Below are 27,826 nucleotides of genomic sequence, written 5' to 3'. Positions count from 1 at the left end.
AATGCAGTTTTCTGGACACGTGCAAAGGCATGCAGTGGCATGCGTGGCATGCAGGGCATACGATTCAGTAACAACCGATTAAGTTTACTGCAGCAACGTATCTTGGTCCTTTTTACAGCATTTGAGATGCCTCGGCCATTTACATTTGGGGTGCTGACACTTTCCGTGACAGCAAGGGCGGTACGAAATGTTGGTACGAGTCGGAGTGTTCAGTACGTGGGCAAAGGTGTGGAATGTCTGTTGCATTTGTGCCATTACATTCGGGTTAGCGCCCCAGGTCAATTCCAGTGGGTGCCATTTGATTATATTGCTGGAACAGCTAGGTGCAGTGTCCTTTCATGGGATGGAAGTGTAGGGGTGTAGGCTAAGCGTGCACGCGGGTAGCCTACCCGTATTTTGTGGGCGTGTGGAGTAACAGGCGACGCGAGGAAAATGGGTGATACTGAGAGGAGAGAAAGCTGGGATGATGTGAAATTTTGATGCAAGAAGTGGCATTTATTACCCGCTTAGTGACCATAATAGGGTGGAAGGGCGTAGAGTAGTCGTGCGTACGGATGGGTGCCCTACGAATGTGTGAGGGCGGAGTACGGGAGTGCAGCTTTGCGAGCGGTGGAGTAGTCAGGTGCATGGCTGGGGATCGGGATGCAGGGGTGTACGTTAGGCGTCAGCCAAGCACTGTCTTTCATCTATCCAAAATCTATCTCGAGAGATAGAAAGCGATACAATGCTTGAGGCGCGGATAGTGCTGGAATAGCTGGGCGCTATAAGCAGCCAACGTATGTGGTGTTTTGTGGCACATAAATGGGTGGTGCGGTCTTGGTTAAACTTCAGATCTTGTGGGCTCTGTGCCGCATGTACCGTATTCAGATGCAGGGATGTGTGGGTGCGGCGTGCGAGCACGGAGGGCGACAAAGACGCAACCTCGCAGAATGACAGCAATGAGCTGTTTCTCTAAACAAGCCCGTAAAATATGGACAATTCACGCGAGTGTGCGCGACACTACTGTAATACTGCGCCCTCAACCGTGTTTTGAACCAACGAAGTCTGAATGCTGCGTCAAAGTCAGTGGCCGTGATAGCATCATCAACCTGGAGATACATCAGTACTTTCGTTCAGGACATGGCAAGCTCTCGCCACCGCCTCTGATAAGTCATATCTAGACCATCGAAAGTCGATTGAGGAGAAGCTTTCATGAGCCATCAGACTGAAAGAAAAGACACATGACGGCAAATCTGCGAAGTCATGTTACTGGAAACAACCTCCGCATTTCAAATATTAATTGCTGTCAGTTCTTCCCCGGTTATATGGTGTCGGCTTTGTCGGGAAGCGCTAGTCTGCCTCTCTCTCTTCTCGAAGCGTTCTATCTCCTTTGTCTCTCAAGGAACGAGAAATACAGGCGCGCAATCATTGTCAAATCACCAGGTTTCAAGTTTCAATCCGGCGTGCCGGTGGGCCCCGAACATGAACGCATCCAGCACACGTGTCGCTTTACTTGTCGTTCCTCTTTTTCCATTAGGGCAAGTATATTTTAAGGAGATTATCCTCAGAAGGTCTAAGGCTAGGAAGACCTTTATTCGGTCGCTGACGGGTCATGATGGGCACATGACGGGTACAGAAGGCTCACTGCCCAGCACATCGCCGAAATTTTCCTCGCCGGTCACTGACGAGGACGTCGCCACTTACTATAAACATGTGCATGGACAAATGCCCCGATAACAAATATACGAAAAAAATATGGACGTACAACCACAAAGAAGAAGCGCCCTCTATGTGGCGGACGAGAAACAAGAAGAGCCGAAACCTAGTGATGTTTCTACATGGACGAATACCTGTCCCATACTGCTGTTCGAACACACGCCGAATGTTGAGTTATCCAAGCAAAAAAAAAAGAAGAATAAGAAGCTGTTAAGTAGCTTCTACTACCGAGCGTAGAGCCCGAATGGACGCACTTACATTCTTTGTCGAATGAGGCGCACCTTCCAGCCTCCGATAAGAGGCCCATGCGGAGTAACGGCAGTGCCATTGCAGGGTCCAGCGTGAGGTGGCTGCTTCCAACTATAGCAGCCTCGCAGCGTCCAGAGCGGAGCGCAAGCACGGCCTCGTTCAAGGCTGTCAAGGTTGACGAGCACGCCGTGTCCACTGTAAGACTTGGACCTGCACCGGCAAGAGAAAAAAGTTCGAATTTAGTGCATGTTATGTTTTTTTTCGGCAGCAAAACATCAAGTGAATCATTTACAGGCCTTTGTTTTTGTTAGATCTGTGTTATTGTTACCCAGTGTGGGGTACCACAATACAAACGAACGAACAAGCCAACTGACAAATAAACTAACAAAGACAAATTGTAGAAACTCAAACAGAGCGAAATAAAGTAGGAAAAATCTCTCCTACCATTGGCCCAGAACCCAGTGCCTTGTAGAGCTGTAAAAGTACGGTTCGAGAGCACTCTTTTGCGGATATCGTCTAGGCTACGGATTTGGTTTTTAGACCACAAAAGTAAGAGGAGTGGTTTTCGGAAAAGGGGGCACATTGCCATTTTAGCAGTTCGTAAAAGTCGTTTGAGCAGTACCTCTAGCAGTAATGTTATGTACGGTTGGTTGTCCCAACAGCACACTGCGTAATGCTGGCAGAGAAGCTGGACGCCTTTGGTTATTGCTGTTACCGCCGTATGACTGGAGGGAAAACTACTAATCCGCATTGTTGAAATGTTACAGTCGGTCTATATTCAGAAAGAAGACACTTACAGACTTGCCCAAGCAACAGAGGCAATCCGCCCAATATTGCAAATAGGATGTTTCACTGTTGCCCTTTGGGGGACTAGGTTTTTGCCAATACGCTTCCAGTATTGGGCCAGCCTTTGCAAATGCTTTTCCAATATTGGGCCAATTACTTGTGCTGCTTGGGTGGGCTTATCGGCGCACCTCGGAGGGCAACTTGACATAAGCTTTATAAAGCCATTAAAAAAACTCTAGGCCGTGAAGACAGCTAACTTTCAACACCCAACACTCTAGGAACAGCGAAGCATTTATGGCAGTACCATGGAAGTCCAGCGCGTACGAGATGCGGTTGGAGAACATGGCCTTGATGTTGCCGAGGAAGGCGTAACCGTCCGTGCTCGTGAAGGCCGCCTCCCTGAACACGTTAGCAGAGTCGCACATGTAGGCGCCGACGAATACACCCACTTTGCGACCGCTGAACGTCGCCGGGTCATAGCCCGCGTCCACGATGGCCTCGTACGAGGTCTCCATCAGAAGGCGAAGCTGCGGGTCCATCACGCGAGCCTGCTTCGGGTGCGTTTTGAAGAACAGCGCATCAAACCGGGACAGGTCGCGGATCTTGCCGTGACGTTTCGGCAGCCCGCAGAGCCCTGCATAGGAGGCAAGTCGGTGTGAGGTGGCAGCTCGGAGAAAGGCTAACGTATGCCGCTATTCTGTGAGTGAAAGATTACTATAGACATTAAGCTTGCTGGTGGTAGTTGGTGTGCACGTGGGCCAGGCACTTCTCGAATCCTCCGAATGCTGAAAAAATTGTATTTTATTGTTGTTTGTAACTATAGCAACCACTGTCCTAGTATTTGTTTAAACTACCTGTTTTGTGTTCGGAGGTCAGTCTACAGTTTTTTTAACCGTGGGACCTCCTTGAGTACTTAATTCAAGTAATAACCTTGCTTGTATTATTGTTGTTCAATAAACTTGAAATGGTTATGAGATGCTTGCAGGGATTTCATGGGTTGTTCATGAAAGAAGGAAAAGGGGAAATGCGAAGTTGCGTTTTTGAAACGTAACTAGCTAGCTTTTCTCTGCTCAGAAAAATGACAAGAATATTAACGCTTGGCTCATTATAGGCAAAGTTTCTGTTGCGCTATTACACTAATTATGCACGAATAATATTTTTCTCCGGAGGGAATTTCTTCTGAGCCTAGAATTTAGGCGCTTAGTACTCGGCAATCAATAACACCTGGAGTCAATTCCTGTGCGCAAGACACTGTTTAATACCACTTTTATCTCACCAGGTGTGAAACTTGGCATCGAAAGCATGACCGTTCCCTGTGGCCACTTCGCGTAGGTTAACACATGATGGCGCCCTCTATGAACTGATCAGCAAACTACCGGTGGCGATTTAAACTATTTCTGTGCTTTGTTTTCGGTTTGGGAAGCAGAAAGCTCTTTTTGTAGCGAGAGCTACACTACGCCAGCTCTTCGAACCTTCAACGTGGCACCCCTTGACCTCCGTGGCGCCGCCGTTGGCCACGTGGTTGGTCACGTGGTGCGGAGCAGCTGCTGCTGCCGGCGGCGCGGCGCGCTGGCGAAACCGAGCTGCAAGAGCTGTGCGCATGCGCCGTGTCGACTAGGGGGAGTGGAGAGAGGGAGAGGTGTCGCAGCTGTGTAAGTAGGCGGCTCGGCGGAGCCTCCGGCGCAAAGATGGAGAGCGGAGGAGAACTCGAGCTGAGCTCGCGGCTCTGAAAGAAGCCTGGGCTCGGCGTTGGAACGAAACCAAGAGGAGGCGGCGAGCCGAGGAGACGGAGGAAGAGCGTGCAATACGCCTCGATAAGCAGCGTAAGAACGACGGGGTTCCGCAGGCGCGCCTAGCCGCCGATAGTGAAACTACTCCGGCTCTCGCGTCACTCCAGGTTTAACCAGAGCTAAACCACAGCCAATTCTACCTTAACACCGTAGGCTAGCGGGACAGTCTGGTGGGTTCCCGTTTCCGCCCTATCACAGCTCAAGATTTTGATACCTGGGTTTTATGGAAAGTTTAACAACAATTTATATCGCTGTATCAGTTTTTAAACAACATTTTCTTTCCTCTTTGAAACTTGGTGCTACTTTCCGGTTTTTATCTAATTGTCTTTCTTGTCAGCATTGTGAAATGCTTGTTTTTACCTTTTCAATCACTCCCTTTAAGTAATGATCTCCGGAGCCCTTAAGATTCTTAAGCAAATAAAAAATATTAAACTGGTGCTCCTTTTGGTTTCGTTGGTAATAGGTCATCTACAGAAAGGTAGAAAATAATTTTAGCGACGGCACTACACCACGCAGAAGCGGGTCGGTGTCGTAGAACATCTTAATTGGAAAGCCTCCCGCTTACGAGCTGCTTATCAGTATTGTTGTCAAAGTTGGCACTTGCCGTAAGGTTCACGAATGCTTGGGAGTGGATTTCAGAATGTTGAAGCTTTGATCACGTGATCCATTCGGTCTGGAAGGGGGTGTAGTGATGGGGGTGGGGGATAGCGTGCAACACTTATATATCTCTCTTCTAAGGCAACAAACAAATGATAACGTCTAGGACATGTTCCCTTTGAAACTTCGGGGTCAGAATCGCTGTTTACACTGTTTGCGCGAAAAAAAAAGCGCGCGCCGAAGTGAACAAACAATTTTGGGACTGTTTTTACTGCTGTGCGCTATCGGAGGGAAAACACAAATATTTTCCTCCGCATAAACACTTATCTTCTTTCCATAAAAGATATCCCATAAATGGGAAATGTTAAGCGCCTCTTCTCTTCATAGAAATGAGAACAAAGGTGTAGAAAAAGAAATTTTGTATAGTTTCGGCGGCGGTCAAGTTTCAAAGGAGGCGAAATTCTAGAGGCCCGTGTACTTTGCGATGTCAGTGCACGTTAAAGAACCCCAGGTGGTCGAAATTTCCGGAGGCCTTCACTACGGCGTCCCTCATAGCCTCAGTCACTTCGGGCCGTTACACCCCCCATAAACTAAACAAATCTCTTCAAACTTTCATACCCTCGCGACTTATCTTTATAGTTATTTACATATTTTCTTTTGTGTACTTGCTTGCAAAGGCTTTACAGAAGGTGAAGGAAGGAAGGGAAAACTTTATTTTAACTAATGCTTTTTCCTGCGGTTTTTATTTCACGGAGGAAATTGCTTCACCTTCGTTTACAGAAGGTGAAGCAATTTCCTCTGTGAAATTAGATTATTACATTTTGAAATCCTTGAGTACGCTACATTTTACTTATACAAGAAGTTTGAACAGACCTGGTGGCCACCGTGTGTCGTCTTCGGTGACCATATCGATGCCATCGTAAAGCTTCTCTTTGAACTCGGCGAGGTGGTCAGCTTGTGGGAAGCGGGCCGAGAAGCCCGATATCACGATATCATCTTCAGCCATTGACTGCGGATAAAAGAAGAATAAGAAACATGGACACTCGCATCATTTTTGGCCATAACTGCAACAGTTAAGGCCGCTCAGAATCAGGGAACAATAAAATTGAAACAGTGTATAATCACAATAAAAATGTTGCATTCATTAGGCTGCACACTAAGGGCGTCCATATTATTTTAAGGCTCTCGTGAAGGAGACCCTGGTATCAGCGAACACCGTGGTTGTCGATGTCGTATTAAACATTCTAGTTTAAAGGCGCCGAAAACCACACACACACACACGCGCGCGCGCGCACACACACACACGCACGCACACGCACGCACGCACACACACACACACACACACACACACACGCGCGCGCGCGCACACACACACACACACACACGCGCACACGCACGCACACACACACACGCGCGCACGCGCACACACACACGCACGCACACACGCACACACTCACACACACACAAGCACGCACACACGCACACACACACTCTCAGAAGACAACGGCTGGTCCTACAATGAACCAGAGTGCAACCATACATTGCCAATATTGGGTCGATGACCTGTGCTTCCTGGGGACATAATCACGCATATCAACTCGTACATGATAAGCATCGCTCAAAAATACTTTTTCTCAGCCTTATACAAAGATATCGATTTTTCGTTGACGCACAAACTACCTTTCTTGTTGATATAGAACTCTTCAATCTGGCTTTCATTTTTCTACTCCTGGCAAGAATCCGCACATTTCAAAAACATGGCACACAAGAGCGTAAAGAGCAGGATCTAATATGCTTCGGTAAATTTGGACCCTCTTTATTTTGCTCTACGTTTCGTTCGTCTGTGATTCGCTCATTCACACAGTGCCCTGTTTGTCCAATAGAGGAACGAGCGCACGAGAGGGCAATTTCATGAACTACCCCTCCTGTACATCTCGTGAATAATCACCCATGCTTGGTTCCGCAGCCTCTTTCTCTTTCCTTTTCTTGTAATTTTTCGTATTTATTTTTATTTACTTTTTTTATTTATGTACATGCTGCAGACCATGGTTAGGTCCAAGCAGGAAGGGCAGGTTCACAAAAAGCAAAATTATAGCAACAAAAATACAACAATACAGCAACGATAATGTAGTAAAACAACAATACAGCAATGCAAGACAAAGCAGAAAAATACATAATACGCAATATTAAAGATGGCTGAGGAACGCGTCTGATTTTCAGGGTTCATTAGGTTCGGTTAATGAGTTCCAGTCGGATATGGTGCGTGGGAAAAAGGAAAACTTAAACGAGTTAGTAAACATCTATAGATCACTCCATTGTCATTTCTTGGTCAAAGTTATTGTCTTTTCTTTTTCGAGACGTCTTCTTTCCAGTAAAGTTTTAGTGTTTGCTTAGTATGTTCCGACGCATGTGCGAAAAGAATACTGCACACATGGAGAATGTCAACTCCATCGTGTGAATGTTTCTCTGTAATGCAGCTAGGTTGAGGGAACTGCGGGAGAACAAAGAACAAAGAACCCTGAGAACAAAGAAATTCACTAAACTCCTTCACCTGCTCGATTCCATAATCAAGCCAAAAGGTCGCGCTGTAGAAGCAATGTTGTAGAAGCAATTAGAGAGACATGGAGACATCTGTTCGCAGTGGGCGTAGTCAGGCTGATGAAGATGATGATAGTGATGCGCAACAAAGAAATTGACGCGCTGAAAGCACCGGGTTCGTCGGAAGTCAGTCGGTATCGCTGAAAGTCCGAGATGGCAGAATTGTGTAAAAGCTGTGTTTTTCCAGACCGCGGTAAAATGAGAAGACCAGAGGAACAAACCAGTCTTGCCAGAAACAGCTAGAAGCCATAAAAATGCGAAACTTTCCTTACGCATCAGTAAGAAGGCCACTTCGGATGACAAAAGTTTTTGTTTCTTTTAAAGAGCGATATGTAACATGTACCCACCGATGTTGCACTCGCGCATGCGTTATGATATGCTTTTCTTCTTTTTTTTAGCCACGTACACGTGCACCTTAATGGCTATCTATGCCTCCCGATATGTCGTTAGGTCAACAACAACAACATCAGCAATAGCCTTGGTGGTGTGTGTGCAACTTCTCGGCCTCGAAACCCTCTGGCCACGGCCACAACAGAATTATCACCGCTGCGTTACCGCTGGAGTATTCTTTCTCTTTACGTGTCATTCTAGGGGCACACTTTTTTCGCCATACAAAACGGCTCATGTTCGCCACCAACTATCTTTTTCGAATGCCAGTTGGCACTGCTAGCTTTATAGCTAAGGTGGCTGAGACACTAGTCAGGTACAGATCAGTAAATTCCATGGGTCATTCGGATGTTCCTCAGTTTTCATTTAACATCGCAGCTAGGTAACCACTTTCCCGCGGGAGCCTTCAAGAACTTTTCGAGATAATATACGAAACTTCACCAGTAACTGATCATGTGAGGGCAATAATTTATATTTAGAAAAATTACGTGCTTGATGTGGCTTGATGCTAACATTTAGAAAACAATCGCCTTCTGGGCCAGATGTCCGGTAGAAATCAGGCAGTATTCAATTGTTTACGGCACTGATCGGTTTACAGCAAGAATACCGGAAGAACTAAATAAAATACTTTCTACGTCACTCGCAGATTACTTTCGCAGGGGATTTTTTTGCTTCTCTTAAGCGTCTAGCTATTCTGGTGCAGAGCCTAGGTTCCACGAAGTCAGAGTGCCGTGGGGGCAAGTACACCTGTTCGAGCAACATGGTAAGGCTCACCTTTCAGCCGTCCAGCGATGTTCCGCGGAACATGTCAAACAATTCACTGGAATCGCTCAGCTTTTCATGTTCGTGCCAAATTACATGTCGCAGCAAAGTTTTATATCCACGCGACTAAGCTCCTCGCTTGCATTGGTACAGTGAAAGTAATAAAAATATTTCCGAAGATAACACCATTCACTTGTTATCCACGCACATCGCCGAACCTCCTGGCAGGGGTTACGGTGTTGCCTACCATAGCCAAGTTGTTCACAAAGCCGAGCTAAAAGTTCTACGCTTTCACAGCTGATAATTAGTCAGCGCAGCTCGTTGTGCTTAGTGGAGCGTCACAGCATAGAGTGATCCGCGATGCACTACCGAGAACCGTTTCCGCTGGGCACCACTCCACACGCACTAATTAGTCCTGATGCGGCAGACGCGCACGCAGCTAACGGGTACGTGGCGCCATCTAGTGTCCCCCATGGCGTTCTGCGCACTCACAGTGGCGTCTAGCGGAAGCGGACCACGGTAGCGGATGGCGGATGGCGCCATGCTATAGCTCTCTAGTATCAACGCCCTTTTAATTTTCCACGTGTCTACGACCCGGTTTAGAATGAAAATAGTTCGCGATATGAACGCCAGCTCTATCCGCTCAGACATGCCACCCATTTGTGTTTGGTTTCTTCGAGCCTGCGCATAACAGCGCGATAACTTTTCTATTATAAATAATGCGAAGGTTCCCGGGAAAGGCTAGTTTGCATAGCCATTTCAGGTCCCTGCCACCGCGCCCGACCGGGGGCAGAGGGCATGGCAAGAAGCAGATACCCCGAAGGGGCATGCCACATAAGGTGAATTTTGTTGTGCATAAGTAATACAGCATAGTGGCTGGCAAGCGCTGTCCGCATTACCAGTTGTGTAAATTCATTTTGTTTTTGCGATAGGAGCTCATGGGAGAGAAAAATTGGCGGGGGCCTAGCTTTGGTTAAGCTTGGTAGGTTGCGAAAGCAGGTGTTTTATACTGCATATGCAGCGCCTCTAGTGGGAAGAGTGCGGCGGCGTGCGAAGTGGCCGCCGTTACCCGACGAGCCGAGTTGGTAGCCCGTCTCTCGCTCCTGGTATGACGTCACGCTGTGACGTCTCTAGCGCCTCTAGCGGGAGGAGCGCGGCGCGCCGTGCCAAGCGGCCGCAGTTACCCGACGAGCCGAGTTGGTAGCCCGTCTTGTGGTGACTAGACCCGCCTCTCGCTCCTGGTATGACGTCACGCTGTGACGTCACTAGGCATGATAAACGTCAGGGGTCATTCTAAAGGTCAAACGTGCCAAGTGGCCGCCGCTACGCCAAAGGCCGTTCTTGGGAGTAGTATTGCTTTCGCAATAAAAGCGATCGGAACTGACCATAACTAGCACACGATTTAATGCAAGCAATAGTGCAGCTCGAATAACGCGTGAGAAGTTACGGACGCCGCGGTTTTCAGGAGAAATGTTTGCGTGACTGTGAGGGCGGCTTGTGCAAAGCTCTGGGAGAGGAGTGCCTACGTAAACTATGGTCATCTTTTGGCGTTCCATTGTTGGCGAAGGAAAAATCACGCGGTACTTGCACAAAGTTTCTTGCTAGCTGCTGCGCTCGTATGCACCTCAGCCAGCCGATATACGCGTTTTGCAGTAGCTGCTTCGTGAGAGGCGTCCTCGGGAGTTCACCATCGACGTTTTATGAAGCAACCGATAACTCATAGGTTCACCCCCTGGCCGATGGGTATTGCTACCAGTCGAGCTAGGCCATGCCTACCAACTTCAGACCTCAGCACAAATTCGGCCTGTCAGCGTTAATCGAAGCATACCTTTGATATCTGGGTGTACCCATTAAAGGGCAGCTGCACCACTTTTTGAGAATTTTGCGATATTCAAGGATTCAAATCTTTATAGGTTGAAGGTAAAGGATGCCAAGATTCTGTGCACTAAAGTTTAAAATAGTCACGTAATCGAAAATTGAATTTTGCGCTTCTCCTCAAAGCAAGAGAGGAGTGCGGGAAAGTTTAGCGTGACGTCACGGAAGGTATGATTTCAAGTTACCGCTACCGTCAGCCACACCCTGCCGTGCCTTTTTGGATGCTGCCAAACAACTTTCGGAGGTCTTTGCCTTCGGTGGCGTCGGTTTTTTTTCTTCAAAGCGGGCGTTTATGCATTGGAAATGTACCGATACCTTTGATGACGTCATCATGCGTCCACACCACTTGACGTTGTGCGCTGCGAAGAAGCCTGAAGGCCGTCGCGATTTTCATCGGCGATTACGTCACCATTTGAAATGCTAGCCCAAAAGGACTTCTCATGCTTTAATTGCAAGTTTCACATATTCGACCCTTTTAAGCTCATCGATTTATAAAATCTATGCAGTTGCCCTTTAAGGTGTCAAACTGTTGTGGAGCCATTGATCCAACGGCTAACTCTCTATGATTTCTGACTTTTCTAGGTACTGTGGTCTCCATGCGACTTATAACAATCACTTTTGACTCACAAGAGGTAAATACATATAATGTAAGGTACATATTAAATCGAAACTTACTGTTAATGTGTTACTATATTTGCGTTCGAAAACTTGTAAATGTATTTGGCCGCTTGGAGCAGGAATACCATTTATACAAAACAATCAAATTTGGAGGCTCCTAAGAGCGTCCCTGTTATCACGAAAAGCATGAAAGGTTGTGTGGTTTCGGCTAAAGAGATTCAAGCTAGGAGGAAATACTACTTCGAACAAGGCATGCTACGTTTGGTTTTTCGTCGCTTCATCTTAAATGGGGACATTTAAAGCAATGGGTTTAGTAGGTGAGGGTAACTAGATTAACTGGCGTGTGTGAACGGATGCATAACTTTTTCGCTAAGTTCTTAAGTGTAAGAATTGAGGGGGGGGGGGGGGGGGCAATTTGTTGAGCTAAAGTGCGGTGAGGCGAAAGCTTTTAGCGCGGTGTTGCTGCTTGTGTCACTGATGTGTGGTTAATACGTTAATTAAGTACACAGCTGTTTGGGAATCTTAAATGCTGGAGACACTGGAGGGCGTTTGGGAGTCATCCGTCTGATTCGACACTCGCGGCTGCGGAACGGGAGGATGGTGGTTCGAATCCCATCGTGCACAAATATTTTTTTCTGGTCTGACTAGAAAAACGTGACACCTCTGCTGACAACCTTCTGTCGACAACGACGAGGCATTAAAAGGCTTTCGGCTTAAAATGTTCAAGCACGAAAGAAAAAAACATGGACATCTTGAAACATAATATGAGGTCAAGTGTTTGCGGTGTTGAACATCTAATGAAGTACTTGAGAGGTAAACAGCGCGAAAAAAACAGTCACGAAGGAAGAGAAGACACGACGAGCGCTTACTCGAGACGGAACCTTTCTTAGGAAGAATGCCATTGAAGAAAAGAAACACGTGCAAAAAAAAAACAATCACGAAGGAAGAGAAGACACGACGAGCGCTTACTCGCAACTGAAACTTTATTAGGAAGAAAGGCATTGCAGAAAAGAAACACGTTACTCTGCATATACCCAGCCGTCACAAAAAAAAAAAACAAGAAAATGAGATCATAAGATTGAAACAAATTTCAAGTGATACGCCGGTAAAGAACCGTGAATTCTTTCTCATGGAGTGCAATCGTTGTCTTACTGACGTATTGCTCTTCCAAGTTGTCGACGTGGAACGCTTCCACACTTTGGCGAGATATCTGATCTCGGCGCTTGTAGGCAATGCCCGTGTCTTGCAGTCTCGTTTCACTTTATATTCTCGACAGTGCTCAACCAATTCTGACCCGTGCCCTATTTCCATGGACCTCTCGTGTCCCCGCAAGCGCACATTAAGATACCTGTAAGTTTGGCTTACGTAAACCCTCTTGCAAAACAGAGGAATGACATAAACGACACCAACCTTGCAGTTAACTTACCCCTGAAGCATGTAAACCACCCAGCTAGCCAAGCTCGCAATTCTTACTCATGTAGCCAACGAAGCTTAAGATACGACTTCAAGAACGGGCTCCACCGCTACATCGATGACTCTTATCAGCGTGAAACGTTCGACGAGCTTCTTTCGTATAATAGTGAAACAGCGCAACCACACACACAATCAAGAGCAGAAAGGACACAGAGAGCGATGTGCGGCGTCACTTATCCTCTTCTGTGTCTAAGTGCCCTTGAAATGTTTCATCTTTCTCAGTGTCCACTTGGGACTGAAACACTTCAGGCCTAGGCCCGTTATCACTGGCGCATTCAAATGACATCAATTTCGGAAGGACGACTCCTACTGAAAAGTGGAACGAAATGTTCAAGCACAATTTCCAGAAGGGTGTCCAGCGCAGGTAACAGGTTTCGAAACTTATATATTAGGGCCAAAGCTTGTTGAACAGTAAAGCTTTGTTTCCGAAATTGTGCAGAAACCAATTCCGCTGGAGATCCTTCGAAATAAGCTCACAGATTTGAATTAACTGTGCTGTAGCTGATGGAGGCTCATAACAACAAAAACGATAAGCTAAAGTAAGTACAGCAACTGCTTTAAATATCTGGTATTGCGGCTAAAATGATCTGAATTTTTTAAAAATGGGCTTGTCGAACTAGCGGAGTGGTTTTTCGGCATAGCATTATCAGTGGTGTAGCGCATCAGAATACAGCTAAGACCTGCTGACTGATTAACTTTTTTAACTATTACTGCTATAACTATTACTGTTAATATAACAGTAATAGTTAAAAAAGTTAATCATTCACTATTGTTTAAACAATGTATCAGTGATATCAGTTTATCAGCTATAACTATTACTCTTTATAGCCCCGCCGCGGTGGCTCAGTGGTTACGGCGCTCGGCTGCTGACCCGAAAGACGCGGGTTCGATCCCGGCCGCAGCGGCTGAATTTCGATGGAGGCGAAATTCTAGAGGCCCGTGTGCTGTGCGACGTCAGTGCACGTTAAAGAACCCCAGGTGGTCGAAATTTCTGGATCCCTTCACTACGGGGTCCCTCGTAGCCTGAGTTCCTTTGGGACGTTAAATTCCTATAAACCTATTACTGTTATTATCCTTATTTATTGATAGTCGTGTAGCTTACGGTAAGGAATATCTGTACCAGTTCTCAGAATTTCGAAAATGAAGTTACTCTCGCTGCTATGGCACAAGTTTTGTCTGTTTACTCTAATTACGTTCACTGAAGGGGTTGTTTCGCCTGCAATCTTTTCGAAACGCTTGTATTTTGGCGCAGTGTAGGCAGAATTAGGCAGACCAAAAGTCCATTGCGAATGAACGACGGTATGTCACATTCCGGTAGAACCCAACTTCGAATTCATCCGAATAAGCTACAATCATATGCAACGTTTTGTAGGCTGCTAGCCAACAGGCCGTCTCACCACGCTCTCTACGAAAAAGAAGTCGTTGCACTGGTAGATAAAACATCCGATTGATTTACGACACCATATCCTGTCTAATGGCGTCAATAAAACGGGCCATAATATGGTATAAACGAAACAAAATTTCCTGTGACGCATGACTGATAAGGAAATTAGGGGCAGGAAATACACTATGAACGATGCCTTTTATTATATTTATATTTTCCAACGCCGCTAAATATAAAAGGTACACGTGCACGATGGGTTTGAAAGCTGTTCAGGCAGCTATAAGTAAAACAACAGCTCTACTAGCAATAAAATTTTGATGGAGGCAAAATTCTAGAGGCCCGTGTACTGTGCGATGTCAGTGCACGCTAAAGAACACCAGGTGGTCGAAATTTCCGGAGCCCTCCACTACGGCGTCCCTCACAGCCTGAGTCGCTTTAGGACGTTAAACCCCAATAAACCAAACCAAATCAGCAATAATATTAATATTATTGATAATAGTAATTGTCGTGTCCGGTCGCTGTGTTGAATGCAGCGAAAGACGCACACGGTACTTTTAGACTTCGTTTATTTTAAGCCGATGAGGGTGCGACCAGCGTCGACCGAGGCAGGAGCCGAACTGGCCGCCCGAAGAAAGGAGGGAGTGGAGAAGCGTCCACGGCAGGGAGTGTCTTCCCAGAACAGGAGGAGGGTGCGGGGGCGCACCGTGGGGGGGCATCCGGCGACAGCGTGCGACGAGGGGCAAGCGGTCGTTAGGAGGAGGATGCGAGTGGTCGTTAGGAGGAGGATTGAGTGGTCGTTAGGAGGAGGATGCGAACTGTCGTTAGGAGGAGGACGCGGGGGCGCACACACACAAAAGCAATAAGGGGACACAACACTTCCTTCCCCCTTAGAAAGTTGCCTGGTATCGTGCAGGGGGTCGGCGCTCACGCGTGGAGGCGCGCTGGCTTTGTGCGCTCGGGGGAGAAACACTTGTAGGCTGGCTGTTGTTCGCTGTGTCTCCTAGGTCTGTCCTGGGCGAAGTCTCTTCTTCCGGGAAGAGGTGCCAGGCTATGTGGGAAAATGGTGCACGTGTTCTCTCCGCTGGCGGACAGCTCTCAGACGGCGTCGTAAATCTACGCAGCTGGTTGAGATGTCGGCGTGCTACTGTGCCATGTATGTTGACGAGCCAAGAGCGCAGGCCTATGCGTCTGACAATTGTAGCTTCCTCCCAGCGTGGCTTTTTCAGAAACTGTCGGGCGAGGACGCGCTGCCCCTCATTAAGTGTGCCGCAGCGCGGAATTGCTTTTTCTTCCCGGAACGTCTCTGCCTTTGGCTCGGGGAGGATGGCTGTGAGCTGGGTTCGCATTTCACGCTCGAACATCATTTTCGAGGGGGTCTGGCCTGTTGTGCTCTGAACCGTCGTGTGCTGCTTGAAGAGAAAGCGCGCAAGGCGGCGCTGCAGCGAGCCTGTCTGATCTCTTTCAAGGGCGCGTTTTAGCTCGGCTACGTAGCGCTCGGCTTGTCCGTTTGTCGCTGGGTGGTAGGGGGCCGATGTAACTGATGAGATCCCGTTGTCGCGATAAAACTTGAGGATCTCCGCAGACACAAACGGTGTTCCGTTGTCCGACACTACCTTGCGCGGCAGGCCGAACGTTGCAAATAGTGATCGGAGGTTGTCAATGACTGCTGCCGAAGTCGTCTGTCCCATTTGCCTTATCTCAAGCCACTTTGTGTAGGCATCTACGACCACAAGGAAAGTGCAGCCCTCAATTGGTCCTGCAAAATCAATGTGCAGTGTGTGCCATGGTGTGTCTGGCTTTTCCCATTCTGGGACAGGAGCTTTCGGCGGGGCGCTCCGGCTGCTCTGGCAAGGCTTGCATTCTCGCACCACTGTTTCGATGTCGTTGTCAATGCCAGGCCACCACATGTAGCTTCTGGCACACTTTTTCATTGCAACGATGCCCCGATGTCCGGCGTGGATGAGAGACATAGCTTGTGCGCGTAGTTCTCTCGGCATCACAACTCGGGACCCAAATATGATGCAGCCGCGATGGGTGCTCAACTCTGTAGCTCGCCTGCGGTAAGCGTCGAAGTTGTCCCCTTTGAGTTTATGCACGTTGCCTTGTTGAACAGCTGTGTAAACTAGCCGGAGAGCTGCGCACTTCTGCGTAGATGCTGCAACTGTGCCTGCTGTAAGCGGAGGTTCTGGCAGTGCTTCGAACATCAGAACGTCTCCTGGTGGAAATGGTTCGTCAACAGTTGCGTCTAGTGGCAGACGGCTTAGCGCATCGGCGTTTTGATGTTTACTCCCATTGCGGTAGACCAGAGCGTAGTCGTACGCTGAGAGTTTGATGCACCAACGTGTCATTCGCGGAGACAAAGTTGGTGGCATAGGCCTTTGTGGTCCCAGAATGCCCAATAGCGGTCGGTGATCGGTTATAAAGGTCACCTTCCGGCCGGCAATGTACTGGTGAAAATGTGTCGCCGCGTAGACGATGGCTAGCCCTTCTTTGTCAAGTTGCGCGTAGTTGCGTTCTGCTTGCGACAACGTACGTGAGGCGAAGGCGATGGGAGCTTCCCTTCCTTGCTCGTCAGTTTGCGATAGAACCGCGCCGACTCCGTACGGTGATGCGTCGCAAGCCAAAAGCAGAGGCTTCCTTTCGTCGTAGTGGCGGAGGACTGTACATCTTCGAATCAGGTCTTTCAGGGCATCGAATGACCGCTGATGGCGTGGCGACCATGTCCATGTCACATCTTTCCGAAGGAGTTGGTATAAGTCGTTGGCCACGGTAGCTCTTTGTTCCAAGAACCGGTCGTAGAACGTCAAGAGTCCGAGAAAAGCCTGTAGCTCCTGCTTGTTTGTTGGAGCTCGTGCTTCTGTGATCGCTCGCACTTTCTCCTCGGTAGGGTGAATGCCTTCCGCATCAATTCGGTGTCCCAGAAATTGCACCTCTGGCACCGCAAAACAGCACTTCGATTTGCTTATGCACAAATTAGCGTTTGCTAGCCTTTCGAGAACGAGCTCTAGGCGCACTGCATGCTCTTCAGTGGAAGTGCCACTGATGATGACATCGTCAAGGTAGACACAAACTCCTGGGATGCCCTGAAGCACTGTCTCCATGAATTTTTGAAATATGGCCGGGGCTGCAGCTACGCCAAAAGGCAGTCGCTTGACTTTGTACAAGCCTTTCAGTGTGTTAATTGCCAATAATTCAGCAGTTGACTCGCTCACCTTCAGCTGCTGATACGCCTGGGTGAGGTCCAATGTGCTGAAGACTCTTGCGCCACGTAGTACACTGAATACTTCTTCAGGTGTCGGTAGCGGGTAAGAGGACGCTTTAGTCGCAAGATTGACGGTGCTCCGGTAGTCTTCGCAGAGGCGTATGGTTCCGTTCTTCTTGCGAACTACGACAAGTGGTGTGGCCCATTCTGAATGCTGCGTCGGCTCGATGACACCTTGCTGCTCCAGTTTGTCCAACTCTTTTTCAACTGAATCTCGGAGAGCAAACGGCACCGGCCTGGCCTTCAGAAATTTGGGTTGCGCGTTGTCCAACAACTCCAGTGTGACCGGGGGCCCTTCGTTTCCTGGAATCTCTTCCGAGAATACTCTTTTGTATTTCTCCTGCAGTTGCTCAACCATGTTCTGGCTCGGCGTCTGGTGTATGCCGCATATCATCACGCCTAGTGGAGAAAACCAGTTTCTCCCTAGAAGGCTTGATCCTGTGCCCTTCACAACAAGCAGAGGTAGCGTATGGGTCTGGCCGTTGTAGTTAACCTGCACGTTGGCAGAGCCCAATAGTGGCAGATTCTGTCCTGACCACGTTCGCAGGTGCGTGTCGTCTTGTTGCAGGGCGGGTGCGTCAGATGGCCATGAAGTTCGGAACGTGTCCTCACTGATCAGAGTACAGGCTGCGCCGGAGTCCACCTCGAACTTAATCAGCTGGTGATGTACGCTTACTTCTGTAAAAATCTTCGGTCGCGTGCCGAGATTCATGGTGTTCAGGTCGTACAACACAGATGGTGTTGCTGATGTTGTTCCATGGAGATCAGATAGCGGCGTATTCTCTGAGGCGTTGACGCTGTGATTAGGCTGGGAAGGTGACTTTATCTTGGCAAGTCTCCGTTTCGTAATGCATGCTCTTTCGATATGCCCTCGCTTGTGGCAAAAATTACACGTGGCTGACTGGAATCGACATCCCTGGGGGTTGTGTTGGTCGTCATACCGCCAGCAGCGTTGTGCCTTTTTGACCGATTTTACAACAACAGAAGGCTTGCGCACCTGGTTGCTTGTCTGGTGTACCGGCTCGGTGTTCCGGCGAATCCCTCTCTGCTGGTGACCGGCGCTCTCCGCTCGAACGGCGATGTCGTAAGCTTTGCTGAATGTGAGGTCCTTCTCAGCGAACAGGCGCTGCTGCAGTGACTCGTCACTCAGTCCGCACACAAATCTGTCGCGTAACATCACGTCCAAGGGAAGCATGGTGGTGTTAGCAGAAGAAGCTGCGTCTCCCTCCTGCCCGGTAGCTGTTGTCGACAGCGTTCCAAAATTGCAGTCGGCAGCGAGCTTCTTGAGCGCGGCTACGTAGGCGCTCACAGTTTCTCCTCCCAGTTGATCTCGTCGTTGGAAGCGAGCCCGGCTGTAGACCTCGGATGGCCTTGGGTCGTAGTGCTTTTGCAGCGCTTTTACGATGTCGTCGTAAGACACTGCCGCTGGTGTGCTTGGCTGAATAAGGGCGCAGACAGTATCGTAGGTCTGCTCCCCGCACAGCGTCAGCAGGTTGGCCCTCTTCAAGGCTGGGTCTGTGATGTTGTTAGCTTCAAAGAAGAACTGAAGGCGTCCAACCCACGATGACCACGATGAGCCGTTGAACTCTGGTATCTGATTGGGAAACCCTCGCGTAGCCATGGCTTGTCAATAGCGTTGCGTAGCGCGGGTCGAATCCACTTTCTCGTCGCCACTGTCGTGTCCGGTCGCTGTGTTGAATGCAGCGAAAGACGCACACGGTACTTTTAGACTTCGTTTATTTTAAGCCGATGAGGGTGCGACCAGCGTCGACCGAGGCAGGAGCCGAACTGGCCGCCCGAAGAAAGGAGAGAGTGGAGAAGCGTCCACGGCAGGGAGTGGCTTCCCAGAACAGGAGGAGGGTGCGGGGGCGCACCGTGGGGGGGCATCCGGCGACAGCGTGCGACGAGGGGCAAGCGGTCGTTAGGAGGAGGATGCGAGTGGTCGTTAGGAGGAGGATTGAGTGGTCGTTAGGAGGAGGATGCGAACTGTCGTTAGGAGGAGGACGCGGGGGCGCACACACACAAAAGCAATAAGAGACGCGGGGGCGCACACACACAAAAGCAATAAGGGGACACAACAGTAATGATAATAAACGACATTCTGTTTATGGAATGAAGCTTCAAGTCGCTCAAAAACAGCCACTAACTCTTTTTTTGGTCAGATATGTTTACAGTTTTTCCCCCTGCATTTCTTGCTTTTCGACTTACCTTTACCTTCGCCTTTAATGCACTGAAGAGGATTCTGAACATGTCTTTTTGCCGCGGGAACTCAATCCACACGTTCCTAGCATTCTTAGAAACTGCAACTTATTGCCCTGTGTGGCCTATTTCCCTAATTAAATCGAATTAACGTCCGGCTCCCGCCTTTTTTTAATTCTGCCTCATACGGTGGGCGGAGTGGACCAACGCGTGAAGTTCCTTTCAGCCAGCTCCGTGGAGGCTTTGCTTTCGCTTTATTTTGTTTTTTAGTTTTCCATGAATAAATAGTTTCATTCGCAGATAATATAGCCGCAAAATAAGCCCGCAGAAATAAAAATACGTGCGGACTATTTGCTACTACGGACTACTACGTATTACTCCGCCGATGACAGAGCGGCAAGCCGCCACGGGACTGGGTGAAAGGCGCTCCACGTGTTGGTCGACTCCGCCCACCGTACGAGGCAGAATTCAAAAGAAAGGGCGGGAGCCGGACGTTAATTCGATTTAATTAGAGAAATTGGCCACACAGGGCAATAAGTCGCAGTTTCTAAGAATGCTAGGAACGTGTAGATTGAGTTCCCGCGGCAAAAAGACGAGTTCAGAATCCTCTTCAGTGCACCTTTAAGAGCAGCAGCACGCTCGTCCAAGGAGTTTCCTTGACTAGATATGAGCGTTTTTTTTTCTTTTCCCAGTAAGCATAATAATAATCCTATGTAACTACTTTCGGTGGTTCTTCTAGATGAACGAGCGGGCAACGGACGTTAAACTACTTTTTTTAACGATTAACGACCTCTCGTGGTTTCAAAACAAACTTGAGCCGCTACAACACCCGTGGCCGTACCCCAAGAAGACAGCCTTAAGTCTTACAGTCTAAACACGAGTTAGCTTATACAGGAGTGAAAAGAAAATACGCTATCCTCTAGAGCACTTCTTTAAAAGTTAAGCTAGGCTGCCCAAGTCCCGGGGTGGATTTACAGCATGAAATTCAGAATACTTACATTTGGTAAAGGAATCAAATTCTTTCTTAAAATTCTTCAGGCATTGTGCATATAGGCGGCGTTTCTCTGATTAGTTCGCGAGTTCTTTGCCGCTACCTTTTATCAGCTGAGTGGGCTTACATGCCTGTTTTGTTTCGTGACCTTCATAGTGACCTTCAAAGTTCCTCCCAACACTCTGTGAAGCCTTCTCTTCCAGGGTCATCTGGAGCTGCTAACCATCGGCTCAGCGCAACCGCAGGGGGAACATGTAGCCTTAACACACTGAAGAAATTCAAGAACTTACACACCAAATAGGTGTCTCACCCAACCATCTTCCGCCGCCGCGGTGGCTCATTGGTTATGGTGCTCGGCTGCTGACCCGAAAGACGCGGGTTCGATCCCGGCCGCGGCGCTTGAATTTCCTTGGGGGAGAAATTCTAGAGGCCCGAGTACTGTGCGATGTCAGTGCACGTTAAAGAACCCCAGGTGGTCTAAATTTCCGGAGCCCTCCACTACGGCGTCTCTCATGGCCTTAGTCGCTTTGGGACGTTAAACCCCATAAACCAAACCTACCATCTTCCTTATCAGCCTGACAACGCCCACTGCAGAGCAAAGGCCCCTCCCATATCTCTTTGATTAGCGCGGTCGTGGGCCAGCTGCGGGCCCCTTATCTCCACAAACTCCTTAATCTCATCTGCCCTCTTATCACGGCTGAGCAATAGCTGTTAACTGTACATCAGACGATGTATGAAAACAGACAGCTAAAGCGAAGTTTCATTTTCAGCGACATAGAAACAAACGTCCCTCAAAAGAGGTCACACATTGGGATTCAGGTAAAAGATCCAGTTCATCGTCGAAGGCACAGACGCACGTGCTGTGCTTGACAGATGTCTTTTGCAATTTCTTTATTATCTCTCTTTTCTTCTTAAGATATGACCTGGTCTGAAAATTTGTTGACAAGTTCACAGTGACAGCTAATACTGCTCGTTCACAATGACTGTTTTATTTATTAACTCTATGAAGTTCTGTTCTTTCTACACGGGATAACTAGCGTAAAGACTTACGGCGCTCCTACCCAGCGTTGAAGGTTAAATGCCGCCTCATGCTAAATAAAACTAAATAAAACGTGCTTTACAAGATCATCTGTCACTGCTCCCACCACCGAATATTTGTTTTAAAAATTGGCAGTGGTTTAGCTCCGGTTAAACTTGGAGGATTGCGAAAGCAATGAGGAGAGAGAGAGAGGCGATGGAGAGCGCACGGTAGCGGCGGCGGCCCCGGCACGCTAGCTGTGCGCCGCTGCTGCGCATGCGCAACTGGCGAGCGCGGCGGCGGCACCTCTGAGTCACCTGCGCAGCGACGGTGGCGGCGCGCCAGCTGTGCACCGTGTGACGTCACTGCTTCTCGCGCATGCGCAGTATGGCCTTTCCTCGGCTCCACGAAATGGCTCGGCGACTCGCGTAGTGTTGCTTTCGCAAAACTATCTAGGGAACCAGGCTGTCAGCACTTTCTTTAGCTGCTGTGCCACGCTATAGCAATGGGAACAAAGCTTATTCTGAAACTTGCAATCCAGCTAAAAGCAACTATTTACAAAATTATGAGCCTGGCATAGTCGCGAAACGAATATATCAGTCAGGAATGAAAAGCGCTAAGCTCAGCAGTTTGCCTTTTACTAATCCTTTAAAAATTATGAGGGTGCGTTAGTAATTACTTTCGATGCTGTGTACATAACGGCGTTACTGAGCGTACGTTTGTGATAATAAAGCCGCTTCGCTCAGCTGTTTTTTTTTTATTTATTGGATCGGTACCTGCAGCAGTGACAGTGTAAATGGACAAAACTTACTCGGTCGAGCTGGCGAGTAGCGATATTACTTACGACACAATATCGCGCAGCAAGGGAGAATTAAGCTCAAAGCTTACGCAGAATTCAGCAAAAACTTTCTCGACATATGACGTTTGAGACCTCTTTAGACTGCCGTCATCATTTCAATTCGAAATGGGGATGGACAAATACTCCTGTGACTTAAAACGGCCAGCCACAAATAAGCCCGGTAATTAAACTATATGCAAAAGAGGTTGATTGCTGTTGTGGTACAGCTTCTCACAACCATTCAGATGGTTTGTACATCTTTTTCTTTATTGAAGGAGTGAAAAATTGCATCACATACATTTCACGACTGAATCTATAACAAAACTTCAAACCTCTGTGCGACCCAGCATCTCTTACCTAATGGGGTCGGGGCAACCTGAACGCGCCGTTATTTCTTTCGCGTGTGCCGGGTTTCACTTCTTTCAGCAACGCAGAAATCTCTAAATTTAATTCTAATTTTATCGCTCTTTCGCCAGCGGAACGCTTGATCCTCGCGTAATAAATTTTTCTGGAAGGCGATGCTGCATTTCATGATCTTGAGTTGCTAGTGCCTTTGAAACGTTCTCTAGGCCTCGTCAGGCTGAAAAATTTTGCGCAGGTATAGCTCCAGTTTTTCGCTTGAAATAAATGCAGTTCAGTTATATTCTGTAATTTCACCTATGTGGGAGGTACGGGGTTCGATTCCCTGCACCATCAAGTACCCAGCGGTTGCACAATGAGTGTAAGCTTTTTTCCGACCTGCTGTTCGGCTTCTTTTGGGTGCAATGAATCGGAAATGTGCCTTTCAACCGACCTTAAGTGGCGTGAAATACCTTGTGCCATAGAGGTCTATAAAGATTCATTATCATCAATTCACCAATTGCAAGAAAGTTGATGTGCAATTATTACAATATGAACCGGATATTGTACGCATCTATTATCATTTAGGAAAATATGCACTGGGCGATCAACCGAACACATTCCTACGGCTGAGTACGTTCATAATCAACAAAAAGTACCAAACCTAATGCGAGACGCCGGAACAAAAGGTGGCGATACGGTAGGAAAAGCAGATGCATGCAAACTGTTCTTGAGTAAAACCAAGCAGATATTTTGATGCGACGTTAAAAGCCCAATGGGGCCAAAATGTTTCATCTGTCACGAAATCCGCCCACTGACTCGAGGGAAGTAACGTCAGCCGACCAGAAGTGACGCTAGTTTTGGCCAAGGCATCATCAGCTTCTTAGGGCATCGGAATGCCAATACAGTGTGGAATTAGCTGTCCCTGTCAAGTTTTTTTATATCATGTTAGAATTCTAGGCGAAGCAGAAATATAAGAAGTAACCCGAAGTATACAAGGGCAGAACTCAAGCCCGTCATCTTCTTTATAGCAGACGGAAGTTCCACCTCCACGCAATAAAATAGTTTCCTTGCGCGGTATTTATTCGACATGTGCTGGGATATGTGCCCAAAGGTCTCGTCTATACAAAGCACCCGACTAATCGTTTACATAGACACACACACCAATATAAAAGATATAGAGCACGAAGGCAGTTCAGTCAAAGTCTAAAAGAGTATCTTCACGCAATGCATTGTTTCTTCCGGCATTGCTTATACAGAGTTAAATTATGGTGTATATATAAGAAATATTTAAAAAGGAAACGGGAAGCGACACCAGGACAACCAAGCAAAAACACATCGATTTAACAACGCCCTAGAAGGTAGGCAAGACATAGCAGGAGATGAAAAGTGCGTGCCGGTTCGGTTTTCAATCAATTTAGGCGTGCACGTCGTCCAACTAAATAAACAATGAAGCATGGCGTCAGCAATGAAGTAATTATGAAAGCTAAAGCAAACCTATTATTAGGAACAAATTACACACAAACTATAAAACAGAACTGGCACCAGAAAAACAGAAGTATTCTAGCCTTTGGATAGGAAATACAAGCGAGATTGATCAACTCTTGTGAGGAGTATTCACGCACACATAGAAAATTGAGCTTACCTTAGTAAGGAGTTCCCTAGGTGAAAATATCGTTATTTTGCTTTCCGTGTTTCAGTGGTCTTGTTCGCGTTTCACTTGTCATTGATATTATATACAGCGACGATGTTTAGCATTCAGCTTCGCAGGTGGTTATACCGGTGTATAGCTTTCATGCATTAAGTAAGAGACATATGGCTAAGCTCTGCTATGTGCATTTGCGTGCAGATACTTTCTTTTTCTAGTGAAGTCTTATATCTCACCCACAGCTGTTCTAAACAGTATTACTAGCTTTTACGATTTCCCTTCTATTAGCTACAGCAAACATATATGCTAATGGCTGTATGCTCTGGGTAGTAAAAACAGGCACATTATTAATGCTACGCCGCGTCCGACGGCCCCGAAAAGTATGCTGCATACTGCACCGAACGGCACTAGAGCCTGTAAGCCCCTTTAGGAGAGACATTGAACGGTGTGATAGCAACAGCATTCGGGAAGGCACATGCTAATGTAAAAGATCATAAGTGAAACAGACATTTATCACGACTGTGCTGTATCAGCTGGCACATGAACATGGCATTGCCCGCGCAAGTTCTAACCACGTGGAGCAAATGAACAAAACAGGTTTTCATCTTGTGACGCGACAAAAAAGAAAAAAGAGTGGCGGATGCATGAAAAACAGCATTTACCGGGGCGCATTCAGCGTGTAAGGGCCTGACAACGAAATGAACACCTGGCTGAATGAACATAAGCGATAGGTGTAGTTTTCAGGGCGCAAGCGTGTTCTTATTGTGACAAGAATTTTGCTGCTATATATATATATATATATATATATGGCCACATTCCTGGGCACTCTCGTGGCGCCGTCTGTCTAGCCGTGACAATATATATATATGTGTATATATATAAACTGATTTCTTGGCAGCTGTTTGATCAATATAGGATAAAGTCACCAGGAATTGAAAAACATAACACTCGAAAAAGGCTGGTCCTCCAGCTGAAACGTCGTGAATTAAATCCTGTTATGTTTTTCAATTTCTGGTGACTTTATCATATATATATATATATACAGGGTCTGTTCTGAAAGTAGTAGGACTGGTTTTTTCCTGTGCGAAAGGGCGGACGAGAGGCTGCCTGCGCGTGCCGGATCGTTGAAGGGGGATAATGGGAATGCTAGGGAAAATCGGCAGTAGGCTCTCGACTGTTGAAGAGAGCAGGTCGCTTGTACTGTGAACCCCTGTCGAGACGTTTCGTCACGCAGAATCATAGAGCGTTTAATGGATCAGCGATACGCGATCAAATTTTCTGTAAATCTTGATAAAACGGGCAAGGAGACTCACGATATGATTAAGGAGGCCTACGGTGACGCTGCAATGGGTAGATAAGGTATTTTTTGAGTGGCACAAGCTGTTCCGAGAAGGTCAGGAAAGAGTGGAAGACGACAACCACTCGAGACGACCTTCGACCAGCAAGACCAACGAAAATGTGTAGCGAGTGAAACATGTACTGAACAGTGATCGTAGGATGAGTACCATAGTGATTGCTGATGACTTGAGGATTCCTCAAACCCAAGTTTTTGAGATTGTGACAGAAAACTTAGCCATGAGGAAAGTGTGTGCGAAGTTGGTGCCGGGAGTGTTGTCAGAGGAGCAAATGGCCAACCGGAAGGTGATCTTCATCATGTGAATAAGGACCGCGATTTTTTGCCCAGCACAAGGCGGCAGCGCTGCCTCAGGCCCCTACACCTCCGACTTGGCCCCGCCAGACTTTTTTCTATTCCCGAGAATAAAATCGACGCTCAAGGGGAAACATCACGGATCGGTACAGGCGGTTCAACAGGCCGTGACGAGGGAGCTAAATAGCATTCCGGTCCAGGCGTTCCTGGAGGCGTACGCAAACTGGAAAACTCATTGGCAGAAGCGTGTAGGTGCGGAAGGGTGCTACTTTGAAAAATTGTAATCGTTTGTACTATTCTGTTGAATAAATTTTATTAAAAAAATTGAGTCCTACTACTTTCAGAACAGACCCTGTATATATATATATAGTCAACAGCCACAGCACCAAGGAACGCAGGGGAATTCTTATTTTTTATATATACGCGTACAGCAGATGTTTCAAGGAAGCCGGCTAATAATTTTAAAACAATGTTTCCGAGGTACAGAGAACCTTCTTGTGCCATTGTAATACCAGTGTTGGTGGACGTGAAAATATAGGCGAATCGCCTTAACTAGTACGCAATTAACTAACTAAATTCTAATAGTTAAGCACTTAACTATTAACGATAGGCGCGCGATTGCAATTACAGATTTGTTGCCAACCACTGGTACAGCCATATGAGTTTTCAGAGTTTAGAAAACTCGAATACCCTTGCCGCTGGTGCTCATTTCATTCGGGCCATTTCTGGCGCAATTCCAAAGGCGCGCGTGCGGGCAGGCGCAAAGCGACGTTAATCAAATGGTGTTATTCCATGACGCATGTACCCCGCGACAGTCTCTGTCCCGCCCGTACTGCCGCGCTCCTCCAAACATCGCCTCCAAACATCGCAGGACTGGCAGATGTTGTCACATGGTGCATGCGTCCTGGCATGACCCGATGGTATTCACCTCGCTTTGAGCCCTCTCGCAGGCGCGCTGTATTCTAAGACAATAGATAAGGCGAGGAACAACACCTCCGAAGGCTACAGACCAACACTTACAACAACCCACGAAGACTACATGCCATAGACCCGGAGTCATTTGATTCACAATGCAAATTCTGCGGGGAGAAGGCGGACCTGTACCATATGGTATGGGCCTGCAAACGAAATCAGGCGATCACTGTCAATAACCAGCCAACGCAGGAGGGGTGGGAGGCAGCTCTGACCAGCTCGGACGAAAAGAGTCAAAAGCAACTCATCGAAAGAGCCCGGACAGCAGCCTACGCCAATGGGGCTCCGGACTGAGAGCTCCAACCGCCGCTACAACCTCCTAAACTATTTCATTAAAATATTTTCACCACCGCGCTGTATTCAAACGCCGCTAGAAGTGGACCGAATTCGGTTAGCCACAGCGGGAAGGGTTACCACTTTCTTCGAATTCTAAAAATTCTGAAAACTTTCTTGATGCTAAAATTGGTTTTTGAGGAAAGGAAATGGCGCAGTGTCTATCTCACATATCTCGGCGGACACCTGAACCGCGCCGTAAGGGAAGAGATGAAGATGGGAGCTGTAAGGTAGGTAGGAAAGACTTTTATTGCTCTAGAAAGGTGCTAGTAGCAGACGAGAAAGAAGAGGTCCATCTTCCTTCTTCTCACAGGGTCGGTGCCCCTATTCCAGGGCTCCGCTGAGCTTCGCTGCTCGTTGGGCG

The 27,826-nt window shown here is 47.7% G+C and overlaps 1 protein-coding gene across 3 annotated transcripts in view; it reads right to left on the bottom strand.

Annotated features, from left to right (window-relative positions):
- LOC149348015 (fatty acid synthase-like) overlaps positions 1-24,871 on the bottom strand; it is a 37,656-nt gene extending 12,785 nt beyond the window's left edge. The window contains exons 1-4 of one of the 3 annotated variants that reach the window (XM_089585712.1): positions 24,507-24,871; positions 5,991-6,126; positions 3,035-3,364; positions 1,954-2,154 (exon numbers count right to left, since the gene is read on the bottom strand). In XM_089585712.1, coding sequence (XP_089441838.1) covers positions 1,954-2,154; positions 3,035-3,364; positions 5,991-6,123 — 664 coding nt within the window. In that variant the 5' untranslated portion in view covers positions 6,124-6,126; positions 24,507-24,871. Of the gene's footprint in view, positions 1-1,953; positions 2,155-3,034; positions 3,365-5,990; positions 6,127-8,876; positions 9,245-24,506 lie in introns of those variants that run through there. The other 2 variants (XM_089585713.1, XM_089585714.1) reach the window with 2 other exon arrangements.
- Positions 24,872-27,826: the final 2,955 nt, after the last annotated feature.

This window comes from Amblyomma mixtum, chromosome 4 (assembly GCF_055824585.1).
Source record: "Amblyomma mixtum isolate Tamu chromosome 4, ASM5582458v1, whole genome shotgun sequence".
Classification (NCBI taxonomy): domain Eukaryota; kingdom Metazoa; phylum Arthropoda; class Arachnida; order Ixodida; family Ixodidae; genus Amblyomma; species Amblyomma mixtum.
The sequence above is the reverse complement of the archived record's forward strand: the minus strand, read 5'-3'. Positions and strand labels throughout refer to the sequence as shown.